This window comes from Pristiophorus japonicus, unplaced genomic scaffold (genome assembly GCF_044704955.1).
Source record: "Pristiophorus japonicus isolate sPriJap1 unplaced genomic scaffold, sPriJap1.hap1 HAP1_SCAFFOLD_29, whole genome shotgun sequence".
Taxonomy (NCBI): Eukaryota; Metazoa; Chordata; class Chondrichthyes; family Pristiophoridae; genus Pristiophorus; species Pristiophorus japonicus.
In genome coordinates this window covers 678321-696191 of record NW_027252668.1, presented here as the reverse complement: position 1 = coordinate 696191, position 17871 = coordinate 678321, and the positions used below count along the sequence as shown (strand labels likewise).

Here is a 17871-nt window from a genome sequence, read left to right as displayed (position 1 = left end):
GAGAGACACCAGTCTGTGTACAAATATCTCCCTGAGGAAGAGGGTCTGAGAGACACCAGTCAGTGTACAGATATCTCCCTGAGGGAGAGGGACTGAGAGACACCAGTCATTGTACAGATATCTCCCTGAGGGAGAGGGACTGAGAGACACCAGTCAGTGTACAGATATCTCCCTGAGGGAGAGGGACTGAGAGACACCAGTCATTGTACAGATATCTCCCTGAGGGAGAGGGACTGAGAGACACCAGTCAGTGTACAGATATCTCCCTGAGGGAGAGGGACTGAGAGACACCAGTCAGTGTACAGATATCTCCCTGAGGAAGAGGGACTGAGAGACACCAGTCAGTGTACAAATATCTCCCTGAGGAAGAGGGACTGAGAGACACCAGTCAGTGTACAGATATCTCCCTGAGGGAGACGGATTGAGAGACACCAGTCAGTGTACAAATATCTCCCTGAGGGCGAGGGGACTGAGAGACACCAGTCAGTGTACAGATATCTCCCTGAGGAAGAGGGACTGAGAGACACCAGTCAGTGTACAGATATCTCCCTGAGGGAGAGGGACTGAGAGACACCAGTCAGTGTACAGATATCTCCCTGAGGGAGAGGGACTGAGAGACACCAGTCAGTGTACAGATATCTCCCTGAGGGAGAGGGGACTGAGAGACACCAGTCAGTGTACAGATATCTCCCTGAGGGAGTGGGGACTGAGAGACACCAGTCAGTGTACAGATATCTCCCTGAGAGAGAGGGACTGAGAGACACCAGTCAGTGTACAGATATCTCCCTGAGAGAGAGGGGACTGAGAGACACCAGTCAGTGTACAGATATCTCCCTGAGGGAGAGGGGACTGAGAGACACCAGTCAGTGTTGAGATCTTCATGCAGTTCTTGTGTTCTCTGAGAGACCACGCAGAATGGGTAGTAAGCCCCAACAACTAGGCCGGGAATCTCCGTTGCTCTGCGATGGCCCTGACTGAGGAATTCTGGGTAGACAGGCCTAGCGAGGAAAGGATACTGGAGGTCCCTCATGGACTGTTGGTTAATGGTCCCCTGGCTGTTGAAGACAAAGACACTGCTGAGGAGGATAGCCAATGCGAAGACTGAGTTATCGTTATGTTCATCTCCCTGTGGGTGAGAGAGATTGGGTGGTAAGGTCAGAGGTCAGCCATTCCCATGTTTGCCCCCCTCCCCTGAAACCAGCAACTTTCGTTCTGCTGATGGTGGCCCGACTGCACCAGTGGCCCCTCATCCACGTGGCCCCGTTCACCATGTGTGCTGTCTGAGTGATATTCAACCATAGGCAGCATCACAGCAAGCCCAGATCCTTTCCTCACTTGACCGACATGTGCCAATGAGGGCATGTGATTGGCTATCCCGCTCCACCTCCAGCTGACAACACACACCCATTACCCTGGACAGGATCCAGCTAAGTCAGCACAGGCCGAGGTCGGAGTCCGGGCCTTTCCTGCTCTGTGTGTGTGTGGGGTGCTCAGTCCCACACCGGGTGTGAGACCAGGCGAACTCAGCACAGGCCGAGGTCGGAGCACGGGCCTTTCCTGTTCTGTGTGTGTGTGTGTGTGTGTGTGTGTGTGTGTGTGTGTGTGTGGGGACTCAGTCCCACACCGGGTGTGAGATCAGGCTAACTCAGCACTAGGCCGGGGATGGAGCCTGGGGCTTTCCTGCTCTGTGTGTGTGTGTGTGTGTGTGTGTGTGTGTGTGTGTGTGTCTGGGGCTCAGTCCCACACCGGGTGTGAGATCAGGCTAACACAGCACTAGGCCGGGGATGGAGCCTGGCCCTTTCCTGGCTCTGTGTGTGTGTGTGTGTGTGTGTGTGTGTGTGTGTGTGTGTGTGTGTGGGGCTCAGTCCCACATCGGATGTGAGATCAGGCTAACACAGCACTAGGCCGGGGATGGAGCCTGGCCCTTTCCTGCTCTGTGTGTGGGCCTTGTGTATGGTGGTGGGGGGCGGGGTGGGAGGGTGAGAGGTTGTGTGTCACTGCACTCTGAGTCTCCGCCCAGTGTCCTGGGGCCTCTGGATCTGAAGAGAAATGTGATGCTTGGAGGTCAGTTGGAGCTTCCAAGACCGGGACTTTAGTTGGACAAGGTTATTGAGGGATATGGAACCAAGGCAGGTAAATAGGGTTGAGGTACACATCAGTCATTATGTATGGGGAAACAGGCTCGAGGGGCTGACTGGCCTCCTCCTGTTCCTGTGTAACAGGCTCGAGGGACTGAATGGCCTCCTCCTGTTCCTGTGTAACAGACTCGAGGGGCTGACTGGCCTCCTCCTGTTCCTGTGTAATAGACTCGAGGGGCTGAATGGTCTCCTCCTGTTCCTGTGCAACAGGCTCGAGGGGCTGAATGGCCTCCTCCTGTTCCTGTATAATAGACTCGAGGGGCTGAATGGTCTCCTCCTGTTCCTGTGTAACAGGCTCGAGGGGCTGAATGGGCCTTCTCCTGTTCTTGTGTAACAGACTCGAGGGGCTGAATGGCCTCCTCCTGTTCCTGTGTAACAGACTCGAGGGGCTGAATGGCCTCCTCCTGTTCCTGTGTAACAGGCTCGAGGGGCTGAATGGGCTCCCCCTGTTCCTGTGTAACAGACTCGAGGTGCTGAATGGGCCTCCTCCTGTTCCTGTGTAACTGGCTCGAGGGGCTGAATGGCCTCCTTCTGTTCCTGTGTAACTGGCTCGAGGGGCTGAATGGCCTCCTCCTGTTCCTGTGTAACAGGCTCGAGGGGCTGAATGGGCCTCCTCCTGTTCCTGTGTAACAGGCTCGAGGGGCTGAATGGGCCTCCTCCTGTTCCTGTGTAACAGGCTCGAGGGGCTGAATGGGCCTCCTCCTGTTCCTGTGTAACAGGCTCAAGGGGCTGAATGGGCCTCCTCCTGTTCCTGTGTAACAGGCTCGAGGGTCTGAATGGGCCTCCTCCTGTTCCTGTGTAACAGGCTCGAGGGGCTGAATGGCCCTCCTCCTGTTCCTGTGTAACAGGCTCGAGGGGCTGAATGGCCTCCTGCTGTTCCTGTGTAACAGGCTCGAGGGGCTGAATGGGCCTCCTCCTGTTCCTGTGTAACTGGCTCGAGGGGCTGAATGGCCTCCTCCTGTTCCTGTGTAACAGGCTCGAGGGGCTGAATGGGCCACCTCCTGTTCCTGTGTAACAGGCTCGAGGGGCTGAATGGGCCTCCTCCTGTTCCTGTGTAACAGGCTCGAGGGGCTGAATGGGCCTCATCCTGTTCCTGTGTAACAGGCTCGAGGGGCTGAATGGGCCTCCTCCTGTTCCTGTGTAACAGGCTCGAGGGGCTGAATGGGCCTCCTGTTCCTGTGTAACAGGCTCGAGGGGCTGAATGGGCCTCATCCTGTTCCTGTGTAACAGGCTCGAGGGGCTGAATGGGCCTCCTCCTGTTCCTGTGTAACAGGCTCGAGGGGCTGAATGGGCCTCCTCCTGTTCCTGTGTAACAGGCTCGAGGGGCTGAATGGGCCTCCTCCTGTTCCTGTGTAACAGGCTCGAGGGGCTGAATGGGCCTCCTCCTGTTCCTGTGTAACAGGCTCGAGGGGCTGAATGGCCTCCTCCTGTTCCTGTGTAACAGGCTCGAGGGGCTGAATGGGCCTCCTCCTGTTCCTGTGTAACAGGCTCGAGGGGCTGAATGGCCTCCTCCTGTTCCTGTGTAACAGGCTCGAGGGGCTGAATGGGCCTCCTCCTGTTCCTGTGTAACAGGCTCGAGGGGCTGAATGGGCCTCCTCCTGTTCCTGTGTCCCATACAGGACTTGCTGCCATTTCAGACAGGCATTCTGGGAGGGGGTGGGAGAGGGATGGGAATTGGGGAGTGAATTGGGGGTGGAGAGGAAATTGCGGGTGGGAATGGGAATTGTGGGTGCACATGAGTGGCAGCCCTAGCCCCTCACCCACATGGTCCAGTTCACCATGTGCCAAGCCTGAGTGATATTCAACCATTACAGCCGGCCCTGAACCTTTCCTCACTGGACCAACACGAGCCAACGACAGGTGTCACTGGAGATCCCACCCCACCCACCACCTCACAACACATACCCGTTACCCTGGCTGGGGTCTAGCTCAGTACTAGGCCGGGAACGGAACCTGGGCCTTTCCTGCTCTGTGTATGTGTGTGTGTGTGGGGCTCAGTCCCACACCAGGTGTGAGATCAGGCTAACTCAGCACTAGGCCGGGGATGGAGCCTGGGCCTTTCCTACTCTCTGTGTGTGTGTGTGTGTGTGTGTGTGTGTGTGTGTGTGGGGCTCAGTCCCACACCGGGTGTGAGATCAGGCTAACTCAGCACTAGGCCGGGAACGGAGCCTGGGCCTTTCCTGTTCTGTGTGTGTGTGTGTGTGGGAGGGGCTCAGTCCCACACCGGGTGTGAGATCAGGCTAACTCAGCACTAGGCCGGGGATGGAGCCTGGGGCTTTCCTGCTCTGTGTGTGCCTGTGTCGGGGGCTCAGTCCCAGCCTTGTGTGTGTGAAGGGGGTGCGGGAGGGGGAGGGGAGGGGGTGCGGGAGGGGGAGGGGAGGGGGTGTGTCCCTGCCCTCTGGGTCTCGGCCCATCGCCCGGGGGCCTCTCGATTGGAAGAGAAAGTTTAGGCCCCTTGCCTTCCAGAGCAAGCGGCGAGGCCAATCATCGCAACCACCAGGTGGTGCTGTGGGTGGAGGCCATCTTTGACAAGGTTACAGGGAGAGGGTGGAGACAGACATTCCCTCACAGCAACAGCAACTTGCATTTATATAGCGCCTTCAGCGTGGTAAAACATCCCGTGGCGCTTCACAGGAGCGTTATCACACGGAAACTGCCACTGAGCCACAGATGTGCCAACAAACATGGCACCACCACACCTACACCGCGACTGTGCCATCTCCAGCGACTACTGTTGTGTTCATACTCTGTTTGTGTGTCGCACAAACTCTCACTGGACGGGCATTAGGACCCTGCGGGAGCTATTCACCGTTGCTGTCAACATTCTGGTTCATGCTGGTCTTGGGGCACCATTTTGGGAGTTGCTATACAGGACACAGGAAGTTGCATTACTCCTGTTGCAGTCGGTCTGTTTATTTTTGTACACAACACAATTTGGCAACAAGGATGGATCAAATTAACCTCCCTAACCCCCCCCCAGCTTTCCTCTCCATACTCGGGGACCCTCCAATCCCGTGGCCGAGATGGATAAAAAGCTTTTCTGCGTACATCACGGCGAGTGGGTTAGACGGCGCCAACATAACACCAGCTCGCTGCCGTGGCAATATTCATCCACTGCCTGAGCACCGAAGGCCAACGCATCTCTGGCCAAATCGAAGACACGGAGTCCTACGACAAAGCGGTAAGTGCCCCCGAGAACTATTTTGGGCTGAAGAACAGTATCGTGATGGAGAGATACCAATTTCGTAAAAGGGCGGGGGGGGGGCAAAGGAACGGTGAGCCGATCAAAGAGTGCACCATTTCATTTAACTGAACTGGCCGCTACATGTAACTTTGGAGCACTCACAGAGGAAATGATCAGAGATCAACTTATTGAGGAAGCAACGATCCCTCGCATTCGGGAACGCTTGCTAATGGAGGATGACAAACTGACATTGGACAAAGCAGCTAACTTGGCCATCCAAATCGGATCGGCGCTTTCCGATTCAAAAGCGGTCAGCTCCCCTGCTCCCCCTGTGCGGCAGACTGCAGCTACAGCCCATGTGTGCAAGGTGTTCGTCCAAAGCGGAAATCACCGCAGAGACCCAGGGCAAGTCATAAGCCACCCGCTACGGATCGCGGGCTTAGCTTCCGCTGCTTTAACTGCGGGGACAAATCACACCCAGCAAAGAGACCTAACTCTCCCGCACATGGGAAGAAAGGCTCTGCGTGTGGTAAAATGAACCGTTTTGCGAGTGTCTGTCGCTCATCGCAGCGTATTCCGACCTGTGGACAACCCAAATAGTGATGAACAAATATGGTTTACACCGTTAGTGACGTTTCGCACATCGGTTCGGGCAAATTCAAGGACTGTGAGGCAAACATTGACGGCAAGCCCTGCTGCCTCCTCATTGACCTTGGAGCCAAAGTCTCCATTTTGAGCGATGGCTGTGTACAAAACCCACTTCACACACTGTCAACTGTAGCCCGCAACTTCCATCCTACGTGCGTAGTCCGACTCCAAAATTGGAGTGCTTGGGGACATATCTGTCCCGGTATACTACAAGGGCACAACATTGGAGAACTTTCCCTTTTATGTCGCGAAGGGACAAAGCCTCATGGGTCTTGACCATTCTGACAAGCCTGGGTTTCAAAGTTTACGACCCAACTGGCACACCCGTGTACACGGTGGACTTTGACAAGCAGTATCCCTCAACTTTCACAGGGTTTGGAGTGACAACAAAATTCTGCCATCGTCCCCGCGTTGACCCTTCCGTCAAACCGGTTACGTAGCGACTTCGCGGTTCCCGACCAAGTATCCGCAGAATTAACGCGACTCGAATCTCAGGGAATCACTGAGAGCATCGACTCCTCACCCTGGATCTCGAACTTAGTCATTGCTTGGCGGAAAAATGGGGAGATCGGCCTGTGCACCAACCTGAAATAAGTCAACAAGGCCAGCATCCCCGACAAGGATCCTCTTCCGACCATCAACGAACTGTCTTCGGAATTCCACGGCTCGATAGTTTTTACGAAACTCGACATGCGCCGCAGTTACCTGCAAATACCCCGAGCGGAGGGCAGCAAAACCGCTCACGGCATTCACGGCGCATGATGGTCTGTATCAGTATCGACGCATGCCCTATCGACTATCATCTGCACCGAGTAGATTTCAGAAGATTGTCACGACTATGTTAGCAGGCACAGAGGGAGCCCTCAATCTGCTTGATGATGTCGCCGTCCATGGATGGACAATGGAAGAACATGACCAGCGACTTCCCGCGGTTATGGCTAGACTTGCTACGCATAAAATTACACTCAATGCCGATAAGTGCACATTCGCTGCTGGAGAAATAAACTTTCCGGGCTACAGAGTCACAGCACAAGGCGCTTGACAACATTGACGCGATCCGGCGAATGCAGGAGGCTACCAACATCAAAGAACTTTCATCATTCCTCGGCACTTGCAACTTCTAGCGGACGTTCGCCCCGCACTGCGCGCACATTGCCGAACCGCTTCGCAAGTTGCTGCGCAAGGGACGTCCCTTGGGAACGGCCAGATTCCCAGGCTCAGGCATTCGCCACGCTTTATGGAGAAAATCACGCCCCCCCCCCCCTCCCCTCCTATCCTCGCGCACTTTGATCCGAATGCCACTCTGTGCGTCGCCAGGGATGCATCAGGCACCGCCAAGGGTGCTGTGCTCTCACAATGGATTGACGGCCTGGAACGCCCAGTCGCCTTCACACCTCGCACGCTCTCGACTGCAGAACGTAAATACTCTGCGGGGCGGGGGGGACACGAAGCACTCGCTCGCATCGAGGCACGTGAACGCTGGCACATCCACCTCAAATGGTAGAAAATGTACGCTCGGTGCAGATCACCAAGCGCTGACCACGCTACTCGCTATAACTGGGTCTGGGCACAGACCACTACAAATCAGCCGATGGTCAGATCGCCCTCATCAGTATGACTTTGATGTTCAGTACCATCGCTGGCAGTCGCAAGCATGTAGCTGACATGCTCAGCCACTTGACACCTGCGTCGGACTCTGGTGCTGACTTGTTCACAGACGACCACACATACGTCACGTCGATCATCGCTCAGTCCATCAGAAACCTCGTCTCCTGCGATGAACTCAAAACCGAATCACAGAGTGATGCTACGCTCCACCACTTCCTCGAGACTGAGAGGCCCAAGCAAATTCCGGAAGAGCTGACAACCTTCCACAGACTTCGCGATGAATTTTCCGTTTGGAACGGCGGCTGCCTCGCTCGCGGTGACAGAGCAGTAATTCCCAAGTCGCTTCAACAGCGCGTTCTCTCATTGGCACACGATGGACACCACTGGCATTGTCCGCCTGAAGCACAGATGTCGCGGTTCAGTCTGGTGGCCTGGGATTGACTCTCGCATCGGGGAGTTTGTCTCACGCTGCGATGCGTGCAGTCGGAGCGAAAAGGCCGCAAACGTCCGACCAGAGCCAATGGAGCCCATTCCGTGGCCACAACTTCGGCGTATGTTCACGAAAGTGGGGACCTTCCCAGAGGTCATAATCACTGACAATGGACCACAGTTTGTGTCCCACCAGTTCGCAGATTTCCTCACTGGTCACGCTACCGAGCATCGCCTTACTGCTCGGTACAATCCTCAAAGCAACGGAGGTGTCGAGTGATTTAACCGCGCCATCAAAGAAGGTTTGAAAGCCAATCTCGCAGCTTGGCCAAACATTCGACAAAGCGATTCAAATCATTCTCTGCATATACCGTTCGACAAAGCACTCGCTCATGGGGAAGACACCCGCTGAGCACATGATTGGACGGAATCTTCGCTGGCTACTGCACATAGAAACATAGAAACATAGAAAATGGGTGCAGGAGTAGGCCATTCGGCCCTTCGAGCCTGCACCGCCATTCAATGAGTTCATGGCTGGGCATGCAACTTCAGGACCCCCTTCCTGCTTTCTCGCCATACCCCTTGATCCCCCGACATTCTCAAACCCCCAGCCACACCTAGCGTGAAGATAACCGCACTCGCGTCCCAGATTTTGGAACGCCAACAAAAAAAGCGAAGTTGGCCACCGACACCAAATGACCCGCTCAAAAGCCCCAACTGAAGAACGGAGATTGGGTCAGAGTTAAGCGCCCAAACCGTAGTCATAAGCTCGCATCTTCACTTTCGCCTCCAAAACAGATGGGGCGAAAGTTCAGCCCTCACACCTACGAGCTCGATGATGGGACTCGACGGAACTCACAGGCCAACAGACCAGCAGGATGGAACAGAGGCACCTGTTCTGTTTCCCAGCCAAAAACCTCCATCAAACACCGCAAGCTCCACGCCGGCTATCCCAAACACGGCCTGGCTATCTCAAGGACTTTGTCTGTTCATAGACTGTGTTTTCAGATGGGGGGGGGGGGTGCGAAATATGCTGTGTTCATCCTCTGTTTGTTTGTTGCACGAGCTCTCACTGGACGGGCATTAGGACCCTGCGGGAGCTATTCACAGTTGCTGTAAACATTCTGGTTCATGCTGGTTTCAGGACACCATTTTGGGAGTTGCTATAAAGGACACAGTTAGTTACATTGCTCCTGTTGCAGTTGGGTCTGTTTATGTACGTACACAACAAATACAACCGCTACACCAGCAAAGATATGCCGATCTAGGCCCACAACCTGCCAATAACCCGTCTCCAATCTAGACGGCCATTCTGGACTGTCGCCAAAGCCCTTCAGCGATCTCCCCTCAGGCTCGATGACCGATGGCGAAATGCTTGGAAGAACTGCGACATACAGAACGGGTTCCTTATCGAGGACCCCACAGTACAACCTGAAGGATCAAACCTTCCTCGCAAAACAGTGGACAGCCATCAACCGCCTTGGAACCGGTCACAGTCGATGGTGCTACCTTGTCCATAGGTGGACGATTAAAGCCTCCCCACCAGAGGGATACGGAATTGGCTCAGTGACAGGAAACAGAGAGTAGTGGTGAACGGTTGTTTAACGGACCGGAGGAAGGTACACAGTGATGTTCCCCAGAGGTCGGTACTGGGACCACAGCTTCATGTGATATACATTAACCACTTGGACTTGGGTGTACAGGGCACTATTTCAAAATCTGCAGATCACACAAAACTTGGCAGTGTAGCGAACGGCGAGGGGGATAGAGATAGAAACATACATAGAAACATAGAAAATAGGTGCAGGAGTAGGCCATTCGGCCCTTCTAGCCTGCACCGCCATTCAATGAGTTCATGGCTGAACATTCAACTTCAGTACCCCCTTCCTGCTTTCTCGCCATACCCCTTGATCCCCCTAGCAGTAAGGACCTCATCTAACTCCTTTTTGAATATATTTAGTGAATTGGCCTCAACAACTTTCTGTGGTAGAGAATTCCACAGGTTCACCACTCTCTGGGTGAAGAAGTTCCTCCGCATCTCGGTCCTAAATGGCTTACCCCTTATCCTTAGACTGTGACCCCTGGTTCTGGACTTCCCCAACATTGGGAACATTCTTCCTGCATCTAACCTGTCCAACCCCGTCAGAATTTTATATGTGTCTATGAGGTCCCCTCTCATTCTTCTGAACTCCAGTGAATACAAGCCTAGTTGATCCAGTCTTTCTTGATAGGTCAGTCCCGCCATCCCGGGAATCAGTCTGGTGAACCTTCGCTGCACTCCCTCAATAGCAAGAATGTCCTTCCTCAGGTTAGGAGACCAAAACTGTACACAATACTCCAGGTGTGGCCTCACCAATGCCCTGTACAACTGTAGCAACACCTCCCTGCCCCTGTACTCAAATCCCCTTGCTATGAAGGCCAACATGCCATTTGCTTTCTTAACCGCCTGCTGCACCTGCATGCCAACCTTCAATGACTGATGTACCATGACACCCAGGTCTCTTTGCACCTCCCCTTTTCCTAATCTGTCACCATTCAGATAATAGTCTGTCTCTCTGTTTTTACCACCAAAGTGGATAACCTCACATTTATCCACATTATACTTCATCTGCCATGCATTTGCCCACTCACCTAACCTATCCAAGTCGCTCTGCAGCCTCACAGCATCCTCCTCGCAGCTCACACTGCCACCCAACTTAGTGTCATCCGCATAGACTTCAAGAAGGCATAGACAGGCTGGTGAAATGGGTGGATGGAAAGTACGAAGTGATAATTTTGGTGGGAAGAATGAGGAGGGACAATATAAACTAAACACAATCCTAAAGTGGGTGCATGAACAGGGAGACCTGGGGGTGTATGTGCACCAATCGCTGAAGGTGGCAGGGCAGGTTGAGAAAGTGGTTAAAAAAACAAAAAGGATACTGGGCTTCATGATAACATACATAAGAACATCAGACATAGGAGCAGGAGTCGGCCATTCGGCCCCTCGAGCCTGCTCCGCCATTCAATAAGATCATGGCTGATCCGATCATGGACTCAGCTCCACTTCCCCGCCCGCTCCCCATAACCCTTCACTCCCTTATCGCTCAAAAACCTGTCTATCTCCACCTTAAATATATTCAATGACCCAGCCTCCACAGCTCTCTGGGGCAGAGAATTCCAAACTCTCAAGACCCTCTGAGAGAAGAAATTCCTCCTCATCTCTGTCTTAAGCGAGCGGCCCCTTATTCTGAAACTATGCCCCCTAGTTCTAGATTTCCCCTATGAGTGGAAACATCCTCTCAGCATCCACCTTGTCAAGCCCCCTCAGAATCTTATATGTTTCGATAAGATCACCTCTCATTCTTCTAAACTCCAATGAGTATAGGCCCAACCTGCTCAACCTTTCCTCATAAGACAACCCCCTCATCTCAGGAATCAACCGAGTGAACCTTCTCTGATGTAAGTATATCCCTCCTTAAATACGGAGACCAACACTGTACGCCGTACTCCAGGTGTGGCCTCACCAATACCCTGTGCAGTTGTAGCAGGACTTCTCTGCTTTTATACTCTATCCCCCTTGCAATAAAGGCCAACATTCCATTGGCTTTCCTGATCACTTGCTGTACCTGTATACTAACTTTTTGTGTTTCATGTACGAGGTCCCCCAGGTCTCTCTGTACTGCAGCACTCTGTAGTCTCTCTCCATTTAAATATTTTGCTTTTCTAGTCTTGCTACCAAAGTGGATAACCTCATATTTTCCCACATTATACTCCATCTGCCAAATTTTTGCCCACTCACTTAGTCTGTCTATATCCCTTTGTGTCCTCCTCACAACTTGCTTTCCCACCCATCTTTGTATCATCAGCAAACTTGGCTACATTACACTCGGTCCCTTCATCCAAGTCAGTCAGAAGGGTGGGAATGGGAATAACCCATTCTAAATAGCCAACTAAATAGGCTAGACAGGACCAGGGGGCACAAATTTAAGTTGTACAAGGCTAGATCTAGGTTAGACGTCAGGAGGTGGTTCTTTTCACAGAGAATAGTAAACCTCTGGAACAAGCTGCCCTCTCATGTGATGGATGCAGACTGTAGTGGAGTATTTAAGATCAACACTTGACACCAGATCTGGGTTCGAAGATTCAAGCAATCCTTATTTGCTCCGGTGGGGAGACCGCCTGCTCTCTGTCTGTAGCCAGGCCTCTCCGATGATACAAAGTTCCAAGCAACCTTTTATACAATTAATGATGCATGTCAGCCTCGTGCACGCACCCCCCTCCACCCCCACCCCCCCCCCCATGCCGTGTGCACAATTGCTGATTGACGAATTCCCTTTCACGTCACACCATCATTGGCCTATGTCTCACACCATCATTGGCCTATGTCTCACACCATCATTGGCCTATGTCTCACACCAGACAGACTTTCTCCAACGTGTCACTTCTGACCCCTTGACCTGTTTAACTGCCCCTCTGGGCCTCCTATGGTTCAACAATTTGGCTATTTGTCATTGTCCTCAGGTTATACAGATTGCAGCAGTTAATCATTCTGACATGTTGTTCTTAGCGTTATCTCTTCTGCCCTTTAAGCAACTTAGAGAGCTGACCACTACAGGAGCCTATTCAGCCCTTTTTAGTACCGATACCCGTTTTTAACCCTTTAATTATAACTGAGCTTGAAAGCCCCACTTCACAGACTCGCTGAACTCTTTTAAGTGAGAGCCGGATTTGTTTCTGGCTGCGGCGGAAATTAACCCTTCCACAAGGTAGGCACTGCAGGGAATTTAACAGCCAGGGTGATCTCCAGGACTAGTTTCGATCGCCGAGATGGATCGGAGAGGAATTTCCCATATTTTTTTCCCCAAATTGGCCCTGGGTTTTTTATCTGTTTTTTTGTCTCTCCCAGGAGATCACCTGGTTTGGGTGGGCTGGAGTTTAGATGTTGTGATACACACGGTATGGGGATTGTGTGGGACAGGCTGGTTGGACCAGGTGGTCTTTACCTGTCCGTCATTGGTCGTATGTTCGTAATTGGGGGGGGTGGGGATTGGGGGATGGGTATTGTAGGTTGGGGGATGGATATTGTAGGATGGGGGATGGGTATTGTAGGGTGGGGGATAGGAATTGGGGGATGGGTATTGTAGGGTGGGGGATGGGGATTGGGGGATGGATATTGTAGGGCGTAGAGTGAGAATCTCACCTTTTCCGGATCTCCCAGGCCCTCGGTGTCCAGCAGGATGAATCGCTGGTCCGGTCTCCGAGGGTGAGGCAGACACCACATCCAGATACCTTTGGTGTGAGACTGGACCGTGGATCCCAGAGAGAAACCTGCGGAGAGAGAGAGAGAGAGAGAGAAGGTTCGGGAGATCAGGGGGAAAGTTGGGCTGATGGCCACTCTGAGAAAGGAGGGTGAGCAGCAGAGTCCAGGCTACGGAGACCTGACCCGGTCTGTCGGCCAAAGCTTCAGTGACACTCCGAACATGCCTCTGTTACCTCGAGACTTGACTATTCCAACGCACTCCTGGCTGACCTCTCACATTCTAACCTACGCCAACTCGAGGTGATCCAAAACCAAGTCCCGCTCACCCGTCACCCCTGTGCTCGCTGACCGACTTTGGCTCCTGGTTCAGCAACGCCTCAATTTCTAAATTCTCATCACTCTTTTCAAATCCCTCCATGGCCCTCGCCCCCTCCCTATCTCTGTAACCTCCTCCAGCCCCACAATACCCCTGAGATATCAGCACTCCCTTAATTCAGCCCTCTTGAGCATCCCTGATTATAATCGCTCGGCCATCAGTGGCCGTGCCTTCTGTTGCCTGGGGAACAAACTCTGGAACTCCCTCCCTAAACCTCTCCACCTCTCTTTCCTCCTTCAAGACGCTCCTTAAAACCTCCCTCTTTGACCGAGCTTTTGGTCACCGGCGCTAATTTCTACTCATGTGACTCAATGTCAAATTGTTTTTTTTATCTCATAACACTCCTGTGAAGTGCCTTGGGAAGTTTCACGACATCAAAGGTGCTATATCGATGCAAGTTGTTGTTGTTGTTGGAACCAACACAACGATAGACAGCGAGAATAAATTGGCTCGAGGTTTGTGTCGAAGGACTTCAGTCACGAGCCAGAAATGGTTTCAGTATCTGGGTTATATCCTGGCGTGTGTATTGTAATGAGGTCAGGCCATTGGGAGATTTAACCTCCAGGTCACCGTGATCATTTTCCAACAGTCGATCGACTCGGGATCAGTTCCCATGGACTGGAGGGGAGCTAATGGAACATCACTTTTTAAAAAAGGAGAGCGAGAGAAAACGGGGAATTATAGACCGGTCAGCCTGACATGTGGGGAAAATGTTGGAATCAATCATTAAGGATGAAATAGCAGCGTATTTGGAAAGCAGTGACAGGATCGGTCCAAGTCAGCGTGGATTTATGAAAAGGAAATCATGCTTGACAAATCTCCTAGAATTTTTTGAGCATGTAACTAGTAGAATGGACAAGGGAGAACTAGTTAATGTGGTGTATTTGGACTTTCAAAAGGCTTTTGACAAGGTCCCACACAAGAGATTGATGTGCAAAATTAAAGCACATGGTATTGGGGGTAATATACTGACGTGGATAGAGAACTGGTTGGCAAACAGGAAGCAGAGAGTTTCAGAATGGCAGGCAGTGACTAGTGGGGTGCCGCAGGGCTGAGTGCTGGGACCCCAGCTATTTACAATATACATCAATGATTTTGATGAAGGAATTGAATGTAATATCTCCAAGTTTGCAGATGACACTAAGCTGGGTGGCAGTGTGAGCTGTGAGGAGGATGCTAAGAGGCTGCAGGGTGCCTTGGACAGGTTAGGTGAGTGGGCAAATGCATGGCAGATGCAGTATAATGTGGATAAATGTGAGGTTATCCACTTTGGTGGCAAAAACACGAAGGCAGAATATTATCTGAATGGCGGCAGATTAGGAAAAGGGGAGGTGCAACGAGACCTGGGTGTCATGGTGCATCAATCATTGAAAGTTGGCATACAGGTACAGCAGGCGATAAAGAAGGCAAACGGTATGTTGGCCTTCATAGCTAGGGAATTTGTGTATAGGAGCAGGGAGTACAGGGCCTTGGTGAGACCTCACCTGGAATATTGTGTGCAGTTTTGGTCTCCTGATCTGAGGAAGAAAGTTCTTGCTATTGAGGGAGTGCAGCGAAGGTTCACCAGACTGATTCCAGGGATGGCAGGACTGACATATGAGGAGAGACTGGATCGACTGGGCCTGTATTCACTGGAGTTTAGAAGGATGAGAGGGGATCTCATAGAAACATATAAAATTCTGACGGGACTGGACAGGTTAGATGCGGGAACAATGTTCCCAATGTTGGGGGAAGTCCAGAACCAGGGGACACAGTCTAAGGATAAGGGGTAAGTCATTTAGGACTGAGATGAGGAGAAACTTCTTCACCCAGAGAGTTGTGAACCTGTGGAATTCCCTGCCGCAGAGAGTTGTTGAGGCCAATTCATTGGATATATTCAAGAGGGAGTTAGATATGGCCCTTATGGCTAAAGGGATCAAGGAGTATGGAGAGAAAGCAGAAAAGGGGTACTGAGGGAATGATCAGCCATGATCTTATTGAATGGTGGTGCAGGCTCGAAGGGCCGAATGGCCTACTCCTGCACCTATTTTCTATGTTTCTAAATGCGAACCCGAGGGACTTTGTGTGGGTGCCTCGTAGGGGCCCGAACTCGAGCCAAGTCCTGTTCACCCATCATCCCCACCCACCCCCGTGCTCGCTGACCCACATTGGCTCCCGGTCCGGCAACGCCACGATTTTAAAATTCTCAACATTGTATTCAAATCCCTCCATGGCCTCGCCCCTCCCTATCTCTGTAACTTCCTCCAGCCCTGCAACCCTCCGAGATCTCTGTCCTCCTCCAATTCTGGCCTCGAGTCCATCCTCGATTTCCATTACCCCACCACTGGCAGCCGTGCCTACTGCTGCCTGGGCCCCAAGCTCTGGAAATTCCTCCCTAAACCTCTCCGCCTCTCTACATCTCTCTCCTCCTTTAAAATGCTCCTTAAATCCTACCTCTTTCATCCCTTTATGTGCCTTGTGTCAAATTTTGTTTGATAATCGCTCTTGTGAAGCGCCTTGGGACTTTGCTATTTCATATGCATCTGTATAGATTTATTTCTCCCAATAGATTTGAATTGGTGAGTTTAACCTGACATTCCAACTCTACTAGCCTATTGTTTATCCACCATTGGGAGAGATCGGTATTGGGTTGTCTTTCACTATATTGGACATCACCCAGAGGTCAAAGGTTAGACCTCAGGGATGGAGGGGCCAGGCCTCTGACCTTACCTTTCTTGGCTCTTGCGAGGCGGTTCAGGAGGTAGGACTTCCCTGTCCGGGCGGCTCCTGCCACTGCCACCACCACCACGGGCACCTCGATGGAGCTCAGGACCTTCAGGGCGTCTGGGTTGACACGTAACTTCCCCTCCACATTTTCAACCAGCATCATTGGCTCATCCATTTCCATCTCCTCCATCACAGGCTCCTCCTTCATTGGCTCCTCCATTTCCATCTCTTCCATCACAGGCTCCTCCTTCATTGGCTCCTCCATTTCCATCTCCGCCAACACAGGTGCCTCCATTGTTTCTTCCGACTGTTTCGCAAACAAGTGGTTAGGGACATCCTGTACCTCATGAACCTCAAAATATACAACATAGAGTAATATACAACATGCCCCGGGATCCAGTATCATTATACAAACCCATACACCACCCTCAAAACTCCTCGACTAGATTCCAGTCTGTAACTCACTCCCGGGTGTCTGTTATTCTATATATAAACCCCCCGAACCCTCGATTAGATTCCAGACTGTAACTCACTCCCGGGTATCTGTTATTCTATATATAAACCCCCCGAACCCCTCGATTAGATTCCAGTCTGTAACTCACTCCCGGGTATCTGTTGTTCTATATATAAACCCCCCGAACCCCTCGATTAGATTCCAGTCTGTAACTCACTCCCGGGTATCTGTTGTTCTATATATAAACCCCCCGAACCCCTCGATTAGATTCCAGCCTGTAACTCACTCCCGGGTATCTGTTATTCTATATATAAACCCCCCAAACCCCTCGATTAGATTCCAGCCTGTAACTCACTCCCGGGTATCTGTTATTCTATATATAAACCCCCCGAACCCCTCGATTAGATTCCAGCCTGTAACTCACTCCCGGGTATCTGTTATTCTATATATAAACCCCCCGAACCCCTCAATTAGATTCCAGCCTGTAACTCACTCCCGGGTATCTGTTATTCTATATATAAACCCCCACGAACCCCTCGATTAGATTCCAGCCCGTAACTCACTCCTGGGTATCTGTTATTCTATATATAAACCCACCGAACCACTCGATTAGATTCCAGTCTGTAACTCACTCCCGGGTATCTGTTATTCTATATATAAACCCACCGAACCACTCGATTAGATTCCAGTCTGTAACTCACTCCCGGGTATCTGTTATTCTATACATAAACCCCCCGAACCCCCCGATTAGATTCCAGCCTGTAACTCACTCCCGGGTATCTGTTATTCTATATATAAACCCCCCGAACCCCTCGATTAGATTCCAGCCTGTAACTCACTCCCGGGTATCTGTTATTCTATATATAAACCCCCCGAACCCCTCGATTAGATTCCAGCCTGTAACTTACTCCCGGGTATCTGTTATTCTATATATAAACCCCCACGAACCACTCGATTAGATTCCAGTCTGTAACTCACTCCCGGGTATCTGTTATTCTATATATAAACCCACCGAACCACTCGATTAGATTCCAGTCTGTAACTCACTCCTGGGTTTCTGTTATTCTATATATAAACCCCCCGAAC

General features: G+C 51.7%; 1 protein-coding gene across 1 annotated transcript in view; it reads right to left on the bottom strand.

Annotated features, from left to right (window-relative positions):
• The window catches only part of LOC139248103 (guanylate-binding protein 1-like), a 49098-nt gene extending 32566 nt beyond the window's left edge, over positions 1–16532 (bottom strand). The window contains exons 1-3 of the mRNA XM_070871853.1: positions 16335–16532; positions 13190–13317; positions 1017–1126 (exon numbers count right to left, since the gene is read on the bottom strand). Coding sequence (XP_070727954.1) covers positions 1017–1126; positions 13190–13317; positions 16335–16521 — 425 coding nt within the window. The 5' untranslated portion in view covers positions 16522–16532. The remainder of the gene's footprint in view (positions 1–1016; positions 1127–13189; positions 13318–16334) is intronic.
• Between the last annotated feature and the right edge of the window lie 1339 nt (positions 16533–17871).